General features: G+C 39.2%; 1 protein-coding gene across 1 annotated transcript in view; it reads left to right on the top strand.

Moving 5' to 3' along the window:
- The window catches only part of LOC147239104 (NHL repeat-containing protein 3-like), a 5,854-nt gene extending 669 nt beyond the window's left edge, over window positions 1-5,185 (top strand). Inside the window, exons 1-3 of the mRNA XM_086195511.1 lie at window positions 1-120; window positions 2,094-2,296; window positions 2,416-5,185. The exon at window positions 1-120 is cut by the window's left edge and continues 669 nt beyond it. Coding sequence (XP_086051637.1) covers window positions 1-120; window positions 2,094-2,296; window positions 2,416-3,015 — 923 coding nt within the window. The 3' untranslated portion in view covers window positions 3,016-5,185. The remainder of the gene's footprint in view (window positions 121-2,093; window positions 2,297-2,415) is intronic.
- The last annotated feature ends 8,564 nt before the right edge of the window (window positions 5,186-13,749 follow it).

The following is a 13,749-nucleotide window of genomic DNA, read 5'->3' as shown; positions in this document are numbered from 1 at the left end:
TGGGAAGACCCCTTTTCCGACTGGACCTGAGCTGGCCCAAGAAGCCAGAGCTCTTTACTGCGGAAGTGTTTGCAGTGGCTGTCAACCAGTATGCAGGTGTGGTGTATGTGGCCCAGAGAGGTAGATACAATAATTTGATCAGACATTCTTTGTCCTTTGCTTTGTTTGTGCGGTAAATTGTTGTTGTTTTTTAGATTCAAGTAGATTTTGTTCAATATCACCTACCTATTTAACATATATATAATACAATAAAACAAAGACGGGTTCATATGTATTTATATAAAAATGTGAATGACCTTGGGCGTTTTGTGATTATTGAAAATGTGCACTGACCGTAAAAGTGTGCTGAACATGTGCAAATGTGCACCATCAGGGCCATTACGCTTAATTCAGTGGGTTCCTGTCTCTGCCCCAAGTTCACTTGCTGGTTTGGGTTATCAACAGTGCAGCCCCCAACATATGATGGAGCCCATCAAGTAGTCCAAGTCCAAGGTATAATGCTGTATTTATATCATGTTGGAAAGTCTGAGTTTCTCAGCTGGGAAGTCACTCTTTCAACTTCCAACATGTTCATGAACTTTTCAAGTTGTAAGTAATGTTAATGAAGTTGTAAGTCATTTAAGTAAGATTGGAACAGTATGGACGCTACAAAGAAGATGTGTTTCTCAGAGCATTTGAACAAAATATTACTGGCACAGATTGTTTTTGTTGACAGTGAAGAGCGAAAGAAAATGATTTTGAGGTTAATGGTAATATTTAACTTTAACAGCAGTAAGAAATTACACAATGGTGATCACCAAATGATATTAAATACATATTTTTTGAAAAACCTGACTTTTAACTTAATGCAGATTTTTGTCTACCATGTTTCTGCATATGTGACTTCGTTAGAGATATTTTCCCAAATGTGAGGTCATTTAAATGTTTTCATTCAGAAACTTTTCATTCCGAGTCGTCCCACTTTTCTTAGTTGCTCTTACACTGCACAAAGATAACTAATTACTTTAGTGTTCTTTCTATAAACACTGTGGTGAGTTTTCGTTGGTGTCAACTGAAACTGACAGGGGCCGGAGGGCATGTAAATATTTTTCTTATGATTACAGGAAATTTGCTTTATTTGAACAAATTCAAAGAAGAATGTTTACTGAGCTTACTGAAGTCTCCCAGTGCTGACTGCCCTGAAGCAATGAAAGTCCACATTCACAGCTTGTCTGTCTTCTATGAGAAATGTAGCCATTTGCTCCCTTACCTTTGAAATGTCATCTTTTTTTCTCTTTACTTTTGGTTTTAAGTCCCAGGTTTTTGAGTAGACATTTTGACAGCTCATCTTGGTAAAGGGGATGTGGTTCAGTGGAAGGGAAACTACCATAAAGACCATGAAAGGACAAGACGAGCGCAGAAAAGCCTTATATTAGTGACATTCACCATATAAAATGATATAAGTTGAAAAAGACAGCTTCATTACTCACTAATCTCTTATAGATCTGTTTGAACTTTAAGTGATATTTCCGGGTTGCCAGGTTGTGAAATAATCTGCTTTAAAATAACAAGAAAATTGCATCTTACAAGATGAGCAAGTGTTCTGTGTGGGGCTTTGATCAGTGTCTGCACAAGGCTTAAATCAGTCAAAGATAGTTCAGTCTGTCTCTTAAAACTTCTCACTATCCATAACCAGAGGCTCTGTTTTTTTTCTCTCTTTTTAATCTTAATCTGCTGTGAAGTAAAGGTGTGAACCATGAAGCAAAGTTCATAGATTGGATTCTAAAAATCCAACGTTGAACCTCAAGTTATTACTGTGGTGACTGACAATACAGATACACGATTCAGGCCTCCAGCTTCTGACACCCTCGCAGTACTGTTGGCATCGATAGCTGCGGTAAATGTCTTTTGGTACATTCACAAACCCTAACTTGAAGAATATCATTATTTATATTGCACTGGTTTGCTTCTCCTATTCTCTGATTATGTCAACAACTTGAGGGATTCATCAGAACAGAAGTCAATATGGAAAAAAAAAAACCCAAATGAATATAAAATTGTACCTCATGTTAACAAATCACTCAGTGTTTTCCTCTGCTTTGCTCCTGTTGGAGGTGACACTGTTCCCAAGGTGATGGTGTTCACGACAGATGGAGATTTCCTCATGTCCTGGAACACAACCACTTTGGAGATGCCTCATGGGATGTTTGTAGCAGATGCTGCTACGTCAAACCCAACCATCTGGATCACTGATACAGGGAAAGGTCGGTATGGCCACTGCATCAAACAGTACTCGCCATCTGGGAAACTATTGCAGGTGAGAACTTCACCTATGATTTGACTGGAGGCTGCTTGGTTTTTGTTTGTGTGATACACAGATTTAGAAAAAAACCACTAATTGTTACTTGTTCTTTGACATATGGTTGTATTTGATAGGTGCTCGGTACACCTGGGAAGGCTGGCTCAGGGATCAGCCCTCTGCAGTTTGACCAGCCTGCTGAAATCTTTGTCCATGAGTCCGGGGAAATATACATAGTAGATGGTGATGGTGGGATGAACAACCGGCTCATCAAACTGTCAAAAGACCAGGAGATGATATGGATGCATGGAGAGAAAGGACAAGGCCCATCTCAGTTCTACATCCCCCACAGTGTTACGGTTGACAATGCCTTGAGAGTGTGGGTGGCTGACAGGGGGAACAAGAGGATCCAGGTCTTCAACTCTGTCACGGGTGAATGGCTGGGGACATGGGGGAGCTGCTTCACTGAGGATGCTCCCTTCTCTGTGCGCCTGACCCCGGACAAGAAATACTTTGTTGTTGCTCAGCTCAACACCAATCAGATTTCCCTACTGGATGCACCGCCAGTGGGTATGATTGGCCAGTGCAGAGTGGTCAGTGTGATTCAGTTGGCCGATGAAGTTAAACCCCATCTGGTAGACTTGGACTTGAAGACAGGTGCCCTATATGTGGCAGAGATAGGAGCCCAGCAGGCACAGAAGTTCACCCCCTTTAGTCTGGGTGGAGGTTTTCAGTAGTGCCCCACAGTGGGAGCAATAAACTGTGTTTATGCAAGTAATTGCCAACTCTTTGAAAACAGACTGCATGCATCTAGTCCTAGGACTTTTGTCCACAAGCTGTGATCTTTCTCTCTTCTTTCAAGAAATTATTGTTCTTCTGAATACTAAAAGCCTTTTGCCTTCCATTGATGTGAATGTCAAGTCTCTAGAGCTTAGAAAGGTAGAAAAGACACTCACTTGAAAAACCCGTATACTCAAATTCAAATACTGATAATGTTAACTCTTCATGTTAGATTGCATTTAACTCGGTGGTCAGGGATGTCTGGATCATTCTCGTATTTGCTGCAGTTAAGCTGCAGAGAGAAGTGACCCCAGGAAGCTCAGCGGTATTCTAAAAGCCGTACTATGTGCTGTAGAAAAAGTAAGTTAGGTTGTATAGTAAAATAGGTACAAAAGATACAAAGTCCAAAATTGTGTCAAGTTTATAACTAATACAAAGTTAAAAGCAATACATAAGATAAGCAAATTGTAAAGATAAAAACAGCACTTGACTGTTCACCAAAGATTTTCTTCTCAGAGGACATTGACATTGAATCAGTGCTTTTTGGGGCCAAAGGCAAGATTTTGGGAGTAAAATATAGCCGTTTTTACATTATTATTGCATTATTATTGTAATTTATGTTTTGCAATAATTTACTTGAAAATCAAATGTATGTGATGTACTCTTGCAAAATGGCTGATTTTAAAGTATTACAATATAAATGTATATATGTATATACTGTATACACATGTATATCTATCTATATATACACCAGGGCCGGCATGGCTCAGAGGAAGAGTGGCCGCTGGAAGTAGGGTCGCTGGTTTGATCCTCACTTCCCCCGGTGACCATGTCCAAGTATCCCTGAGCAGGATACTGAACCCCTCATTACTCCTGATGGCCCTGCGAGGGACTAGCGACCTATCCAGGGTACCCGGCCTCTTGCCCAATGTCTGCTGGGATAGGCTCTATCCAACATTTAAAACTACAGCTGTCAGCATCTGCAACAGCCACTAATGAAAATTTGGCCCCAAATCACTTAAAAAGTTATCTCTTACAAGTACAAAAAGGCCTAGAACCACACACTCTCAATTAATTTACACCCAACATTTCCCCATGAACCAGCACATCTGCAACATGATGGCAAAAAATTCTTTAACAATATACTCAGGATTTATGGGTGCGGCCATCTGCTTTGACTGACCTACTGAGCTACTGGGTGTCACTTGTATTGAGATGCTGGTTGGTCTATTTTTAAACACTGGGTAGAGCCAAACTACATGCCTCCTGCAGTCAGTCTTCACTGAGCAACTCATGTTGTAAACCACAACATGAGTTGCAATGTCTCTCAATAGCTTTTGTATTCCCCCTGCCTGAGCCATCGAGAAATATCGACCCTCCAAAAGTATTTAGCCCCTAGCTTTGACAGACCGTCCAGTTGTGAGAGAGCTATGCCTGTACCCTGTATGAAGTTTTTCTTAAAGGAATATTTCTGTTTAGAACTCATCTGCTCAGAGAGATTTCAATCTCATGTCTTTTGAAGTAGAACTGTTCTTTCTTGGAAGAAAAACACATGCTGTGAGGGCAAGAAACACATCTAAAGTGAAGCATGGGATTTTGGAATGTATATATTTTATTACAGTTTTGAAATTTAAATAATGTTGACAGGTTTTCACTGTTATTTAATTTTTTTTGTGCTTGTGCTTGAAAAGCTCATTGCCTTGCAGGCTAAAATGGCCCCACTGACTTGCCGTGGGACTTTTGTTCTGTTTCTGACACTTAAAATCTTTTGAGCTTTCTGTCACTTCTGCCATATGACACTTCTGTGGTCGTTTTAGCAAATATGTATCATTAGATGTATACATTAGAGAACCACCCAGCTGCTACACACTATCATTCCGATTCTAGCCAAAATTGCTGGATCAGATATTGGAAAATGTATATATGTAAATAGTTCGATACAGACTGCATCAAGTGGAGGTGTAGCCTTTATTTTACAGTGGAGTTATTTCTTTAAATCATTTCATTTGGAATGTTTGAATGATTCTGTCCAACCAAACGAGCTGCTAAAAGTACTCTGTGTGAAACAGTTTCAATAAAAAGAAGCCGCAATTTTGCAGCACTTCAACATTATGTTGTTTTTTTCCTTTTCCTTCAGCAGAGCAGAATTTGTTTGTAAAAAGCAGAATGCTTGCAAAGTACTTCAATTCAAATGTATGATAATTTATAATTCAAATGTATGATAATATATACTGTAAATGGACATTTGTCCAAGAGATGAAAAAGATTGTATAAACTTGGAATTGATTTCAGCAGATATTCAAGGTTGCAGTCTTTGTGTTAGAGTACTACTGAGCCATCCCCAGTATGATGTGCAAAAGGTGTCCACTGAATTGTTACATATGCTGTAGTCCTCTAGAACTGATACTCACTGCAACAGTGTTGTTTAATGTAAGCTTTCAGTCTGTGTGCATTTTCAAGGTTTATCTTGAAAACTGTCTGAACTCATGACAAAAATTTTGTTTTTGTGTTGTATTTTTTTTATAAGAGGTTGATTCTTTTATCCTTAAATAACTCATCAGAAACAAATTTATTGCAAGTCTAGGCGTGACAAGTATAGCACTGTTCAGATATGAAGCTCTTCAAAGAGCCATAGATATGCAGTACATTATGAAAGCTATACAGAATGTTTAAAAGGGGTGCAAGAAAGCCACACTTCCTTCCTAAGAAAGAAAGAGGTGCCACATCACATTGAACCCAGGTAAGGGGTCAGCAGGTAAGTTTAGCCATGGGACAATGTTTTTGGAGCCACTGGATGGTGAACCAGGCTTAATCAAAGGCTAAAATGTTAAATGGTAATAATGTCTCTTAAACATGCTACACTATTAAAAGGTCTTAAGAGGAAAGTTGACAGCAATCAAGTTTTTTTAAAAAAAGGAAGGAAAGACATCTGTATTCATCTTACCTGGCTTCTAATCACTCCAATTGTGCAGAGATTAAAAACACGGCAGCAACAGGGCATGGCATGGCTCAGAGTGGCTGTCTAGCAACCGCATGGTCACTGGTTCAATCCTCGCTTCCCCCAGTGACCATGTCAAAGTATCCTCAAGCAGGATATTGAACCCCTAATTGCTCCTGATGGCCTTGCAATGGACTGGCGACCCATTCAGGGTGAACTCCGCCTCTCACCCAATGACAGCTGATAAAGGCTCCAGCTGCCCCCCCCCCCCCACTGCCCCCCGCAACCAGCAACCCTTAACGGATAAGTGGTATAGAGAATGGATGGATGGATAAATACACATTTAATGCTGATGTGGATGGTGTTGATCAACACATCCACTCTTGTATGACTGTCATTTTAAAGTCTTGATGAACTATACTGTCTTGTTTTGAATGATTGATTGGTCTGGTTTATTTTTGATGGGGAGAGAGAACGTGAGAATCAGCTGATGTGGGAGAAAAATTAACTTGTGAGACTTTCCCAGTGTTTATTAGTTGGATATTAACAGCAGAAGAGAGAGAAATTACAACAATACAGACTGTATCTGTATCTCAAAATAGCACAGAGGCACCAACATTCAAAATTCAAGCTCTGGAAACCACTGACGGCCATTTTAGAGTAACTAGTTACTGACAAGTAGACAGAGGGTTTGGTTACCTATTTTTTATGATAAAGAAAGAAAGCAATTAATTTTAAAAGTCAGGTTTTCAGTATAATCTGGTGGGCTTGATGTCATCACTGGGAGGCCAGGTTTAGCCTGGGGGCCACTAATTGCCGGGCACTGACCTTGGTTGTGCGTAGTCTGATGAACATCACCTGGTGGAGGAGCAGGCACAGACAAAGGAGAACAATTATTGAGGCAAACCACAGTGGGCCCAATCACCACAGCCCTGCAAACATTGTAAAAATCGCACATATCAGACAATGAATGGCGATGAAAACATCCCTTAAAAATATTAAACTAATCTCTTAATGAAAGTAAAGGCCATATCCCTTTGGAAACAATAATAATAAATAAATGGAACAGCAACAGACTCCAGATACTATGAGGAATCAACATAATTAAATGCCTTAACACACTAATACTGTACAATACTGTACTGCACGACTTGGAGGTAGCATGGCTCTCTAGCAACCAAAAGGTCGCCAGTTAGATCAAGAAGAAGAAGTTGGTATGGGATCAAAATATGTTGAAACGTTTTTCAAATACTTACTTATCTATCTCAGCTCCTGGTATCCAGGAGTACAGAGTGCTGCGGTGGCAGGAGGGGCAACGGGACACAGAGATTCTCTGCGCCTGTTTCATGGCCTAAATAATATAAATAGCTAAGAAGAGAAGAAAGGAGAGGGGGAGATAAAAGCTCAATAAAAATAAATATGTATCTGGCTGTCTTGACCAGGCCAGCCTTAGATGAAAAGGAAAGCCTCATGATGTGTAAGTAAAAATCCTCCAGATGGTGCTCTTGCTGCTTCCATGAGGAGATAGACTAAACTAAGCTGGAGCCTATCCCAGCTGCCTGAGGGTGAGAGGCAGGATACACGCTGGGCGGGTAGCCAGGCCATCGTAGGATCAACACATGCAGACAGACAACCATTGCCAGCCACGCCTACGGTCAATTTAGAGTATCAATTAACTTAGTCCCCATTTGGACTGTGGGAGGAGGTCGGAGTACCAGGAGAGAACCCATGCAGGCACAGGGAGAACATGCAGACTCCTCACAGAAAGATCCCAGGCAGAACCCCCAAGAAAGCAAGAACTAGCTAATGCATCACATACCATGTGAGTTTTATCTATTAGGCATTGACAGTACTTATTTTTATCCATAATGCCACATTAATAATATTGTATATAATGTAATGAATTTAATACAAGTATTTGTGATATTTGTGGAAACAAACTGACATTAATAAAAATAGAAATAAAAACTCTAATAACATTTTTATTGGGTGGTGCAGTGGTCAGCACTGCTTCCTCACAGCAAGAAGGTTCCAGGTTCGAGTCCCGGCTCAGGCACAGGGTCTTTCTGTGTGGAGTCTCCATGTTCTCCCTGTTCCTGTGTGGGTTCTCTCCAGGTACTCTGGCTTCTTCCCACAGTCCAAAGACATGCAAATGGGGACTAGGCTGATTGATACTCTAGACTGACCGTAGGTGTGGCTGTGAGTGTGAATGGTTGTTTGTCTGCACATCGACTGGTAACCTGTCAAGGGTGAACTCCACCTCCCACCCCAAAGCTGCTGGGATAGGCTCCAGCTCCCCTCGTGACCCTTAACAGGAAAATGGATGGTGAAAATATATTTAATATTACATATGAAAAATTGTAAATCTTGATTTACTGGTGTAAAGTTTGTGTTATCCATTTTAAATGTTAAAAATGGTATAAAATTATGTATATCTGTATCACGACTGGTGAATAGTTTGAAATTCACTTTCACATGACATCAACCAAGAACAGTGTCATGTGTCTGCTCTGCCCTCACCACTGTCTGAGAGGAACTCTGTAGGCGTCCATGCACACAACAGACAAATGTGAATTGAGTCACAGCTCATTGAATAAAAGGCAGAAGTGGAGAGAGACAGCAGAGCGAAGCAGTGAGAGCTGGGAGGGCCAAGAGGGAAGAAAGAGGGGATCTATAGCAAGAAGCTGATAGAGAGGTCATATGAAGAGGGAGATGAAGGGAACTGATGAATGTAGCAAAACACAAAGCTGTATAACACAGTGGTGTCATTGTCACTGGGCTGCAGTAGCCTCTCAGCACAGGAGCACCAACGAAAAGAGCGGAAGTGAAATGAGAGCACGAGGTTTGGCAGCTGAGCAGCCAGAACTGGAGGAAAGAAAGATTCTGCCACTGAAGGAGACATGATGAAAGGACAGTGATAATTAATTATTATAAAATGATAAGTTGCATGTAGGGACATAGGGGTGGGCTCAAATAAAGTATCAGCTCAACATTTCCTCTCGTTTGAAGTTCTTCAGTTTTCAGTTTTATTTTTTTGTCACTGTCAAGAGAGTGCTTGCTCATGAGGTAGGTTGGGTCTCTTCATACCAAATTAATTTAAAGAGTTTTGTTCTTTTCAAGCCTTTATTTTTGCAGCTGATGCTCACTGGAAGCAGTACTCTCTCTTACAGGCATCCTCTTATCTGCTGCCACAAAGCTCCATTGCAGCAACCAGGGTTAAGAGCCTTGCTCAGGGGCACCTCAGTGGTGGTAATGATAGTGGGGCAAGCACTGCTTCATCATTTCCCCCATCCAGATTTATCCTGTTGGTCCTGGGAATTGAACAGGTGATCCTTAGATGGTTTGAAAGTTATTTAATGGTTTAATTAAGTAGCTATTTGTCAACTGAAGGGGCAAATACATCCGCCATCTGGGTGACAGCCATGATCTCATCCAAAGCACACCGCCACCATGAGTGGATGCTCCTACAGGAGAGTGCTTTCCGTGTAAAACTTGTGGCTGTGTGTGTCTGTGTCATGAAGAGGAGAATTCTGCAGAATTGTAACTTCAATGCAGCTTCTATGATGCAATGCTTTTAAATGAGAATTGCTGCCACGGGCCAGCCACATTTGAGAATAGAGTCTGAAATAATAATAAAAAAGTCTTGAAAAAGGCCACTTATCTTTAACAAGGCAAAAGGGCAGGTGTTTCATTTGAACCACTGGGGTCTTTCAGTGCACATTCCAATGAAGCCACTTTTTGTGGAGACTGTTTTAAGATTTTCAATGTGAACTGCTTCTCATGACACTTAAGAGACTCTTTAGATGAATAAATGTAGTTCAGTGATGAACATAGCATTATAACCTAATCATAATCATATCTGAAATGCTTCATTCATGTTTATTTTGCTTTGTGTATGTTTTTAAATGTTGTTACAACATCAAACTTTCAATGGTATGTGTTTTTTTCCATTATTTCTATTGTCTCTTTCACAATATGATTTTAAGGCCAGGGCATGTTATAAAACAGTAATGAAAAAACAAACAAAAAATGTATTCAGACAAGATAATTTACATAGGAAATAACATCAAAAAAATAATCAAACTATTTGAACGATATAGAAGTGAAGTAACATTCAGTATGACACAAGGCGATTTGTACATCAAATTGTGGGCGAGATAGCGAAGGCAATGAAAACAACTGGCATGAAACTTAATGAAGATTGAAGCTCAGTATCATCTATATTGGAATGGAAAGCCAAGTATTGGTTCTCAACCCTCTTGAGTCATGTTCCCTAAACAGATTGAGTTCTAAGCTTCTGCTCATGCTTGTACCCAACAATTTTTTTTGCCCATAGATGGAATGATAACTTCCAATTATAATTACATTTTGGCTTTAGTGTTTTAGCTTTATCTATTGAAATGCACAAATTCAAAATGCGTGCTTTAGACCAGAAACAAAGATAATGTAAAGAAATGCATTTTGAGACAACTGGGCCTGTAAATATGTAAAATTATAACAATAGGCTTTAGAACCTTTTTTTTTTTATATTACATTGATTTTAGGAGGCAGTGATTTAGATGTTAGTGCACAAACTTTGGTCTGGTAATTACGATTTCATAACAGGTCCCAAAAAATTACTTCGCAGCAGTGATGAGTATGTTATTAGACCACACCACCATATACATTTACATTTTTGATAGTCATCTATTTGTCCACATTTAAAGCTCAATTTATATGGCAGTGTGCACAGAAGAAATATTTGTCTTTTGGATGAATAAGTATGGCCTTTTATTAAAAAACAAAGCAATTACCAAATTTTGTGTTGTGTTGTATTGTCTTTGATCAGCAATGTATGACCATGAGGGGGCACCATTATACAAATTGTGGCCTTGTGTAATTTCTGTATTTGCCATGCATTTGCTGTATTTCATTATTTGACCTGATGACCTATAAATAATTACAAGTGTCATTTGATGACTTTTGATATTTTGTGCTCTTAATAATTGTTGGATTATTTTTTTGTGGATGCAATGCAGGAACCTGTATGGATTTCATGCATTACTGCAAGCTGGATCCGTCCGATGACATGAGTCTGTCAGTGTGGTCTTACCAAGTAGCTTAGGGTGTAGATAGTGTGGTAAGCAGTAAGGTGTGGTTTGATTATTCAGATCTAGTGACAAGCCATTACAGTTTTTTTTCAATGGTATTGACAAATAGTGAAGCTTCTTTTTCAAAAGAGTTAGTAAAAAATTCACCTCCAAAACACTTTTTATATCTCTCAAGATGAGCTTGTTTGGCCATAAAAGTGGCATTCACTCTTACTCAGAAAGATTGTCACTCATTGACATACACTGATCTAAAACTCCAGCAGCAGGGTGCAAAGCATTACTACACATGAATTACAAAGATTTATCTTTTAAACTCAAATTATATTCTCATAAATCAGAGTTTAATTGTAGAATAATACTGTTCCCCAACATTGACTGTGCTAAAGTACATGTAAGAAGAATGAATCGGGAATGCAGCATTTTGATTCAATACCCTTTATGTTGTTTTTTTTTTTTTAATTTATCATTGCAGAGGACAATTTACTTGAGAACTTTACTTTTGAAAAACAAATTTGAAACAACACCAAACTTCAGGAGTTCCAGGGCTGCAGTGCTGTACTGTACTGGCAAGTGAGGGTTTTTTTCTCCTGCATTTGGCTGCAAAGTCTCCTTTCATGTTCACACTTTGTGTTTTTTTTTTTCCTGGGGTGCTGCTTGGAATGATTATTATCAAAGAAATTTTAAAAGACTTTTTAGAAGGTTATGAGGTATTAATAAGGAAATAATTCATGGTTTGTATGAAGTGTGGACATTGAAGGCATTTCATGTGAAAGTTATAAAGTTTGGTCCATGCAGAGTTCTGTTTCATTTACTGTGAGATGAGTTTTGACAAAAGAAACTGTAACGTAAAAGTTAAAGTGCAAATCAAGGAAGACTCTCATTCTGCTTTTCGTTGAAACAGAGATTTTCCTTTTCACTGCCAAGTCGTCAAGTCAAGTCAATTTATTGTCATTATATAAACAGTACAATGAGATTAAATTGGAGCCATCACACACAGTGCCAGCACTTGCTTGGGGACATAATTTGAGCTGGACCTGCTTTGAATGAAGAGTGCCTTTTGATAACGCCTGTTATGATTCAGTGCAGTGCTGTATGAATAAAACTAAACTCAGTTTTAAATCACAAGATGATTACAGGTACATTTAGCAGTGTGGTGCAGCAAACTAAATTCCTCTGTAATGTATACTGTTGCATAGTTATTGTGGTATATGTGTAATTATCCCTGTAGACTGAAGGTAGGGCTCCTCCTTAGAGAAGCCCTATCCTGCTGAGTGGGATCCCAATCCACCTCAGGGACCAACAGGTTGGGAGGGGGGATTGATTGTCACTGCATTCAACCCGGGCAAAGACTGTCACCTCCTACACATCTCTATGCTGCAGGTACTTCTGCTTCTCAGCTCCCTTTGCAGCTGTCAAGGATGTACATGTCCATACTGTCATTCCTGTTGACTTCAATATAATACAGAGGAATGTGAGTGTAGGAGTGGGCCACCAGGATGATCCCACCGACACAAACTTTCTCCATCACAGTCTACCTCAATCTTTCTCCATCACACACACTCTTCTTTTCTTCACACTTCCACTTTCACGCAGCCATTGTTCTCTTCTGGTCCTCTTGTTGTCCTCTTTCTCTATGCTTTCTGCCTTGTTGGCTGTTTTGCTGACAGATTCCAGCTGGATGTCATGGCTGTGATAGAGGCAGGATCCTGAGTGTGTAGGATGTCCTTTAGAGTCTTTCTGTATGGAAGAAGCCCACACAACACTCCCACACACCTTCCACACACACCCAGGAGGGATTCCAATTTTCACAAAGACCACTTCCTTGTTAAATGTATTCATATAAGGACTGACTGGTCATTTTTGAGAAGGGGGAGCAATGTTGTTAGCTCTAAGAATGAAACTAACATTGCAGTTCTTTGTACTAGTGATCAAATTTAAAGTTGGATTTTTTTTCCTGTAGTTTGTTATTGTCCATAAGTTTACCCAAAAGACCAAAGTCAAAAATTTTTTGATTTGTTTGTTAGTTCAAATCAATCCCTCAAGCCCCCATAAAACCACCAGCATTTTTCTAATCTGAGCTTTTTTGTTACCGGGTAACTTTTAAAATTACACATTTTTACTTTGATTTATTTTTGAAGCATTCACCCCCTGGAGTTCAGTTTTTACTTTAGAGTTAATACGATGAGCTACTAGATCAGAATGGAAACAAAACCTTGACACTGAATTTTGTAACTGATCAATATAATACTTTTAATAAAACAATTATCACAACCTTTTTAAGTGAGGACATAATCCATAGGTCATACATGATTTAATTTCCAAAAATCAGCATTTCCCTCAAAATAGAGGAAAAAAACACATGTGTTCATCACTATAGATTGATACATATTTGGTGCACCTAAAAAGGAAAAACATACATACCACTTAATACTGGGATCAAGTTGATTTTGGAAAATATCAACCAGTTTCTTCCTTATAAATCTTAAGAGATTTTTATTCAAATCATTTTCAATTGTTAGAAATTGTTGGAAAAAATAAATTCAAGAATATTCAAGAGGATTAGGAGCATGAATCCAGACCGGTCCTAAAGAAGATCTGTACTTAACTGTGGCTGAAAACTACATACATGAACATTATAACTGCCATGTCATAATTCCTGTCTT

This window comes from Aulostomus chinensis, chromosome 23 (genome assembly GCF_037954235.1).
Source record: "Aulostomus chinensis isolate RoL2024-O1b breed Wild chromosome 23, RoL_Achi_v1.0, whole genome shotgun sequence".
Taxonomy (NCBI): Eukaryota; Metazoa; Chordata; class Actinopteri; order Syngnathiformes; family Aulostomidae; genus Aulostomus; species Aulostomus chinensis.
This window is presented reverse-complemented; position numbering and strand designations above follow the sequence as displayed.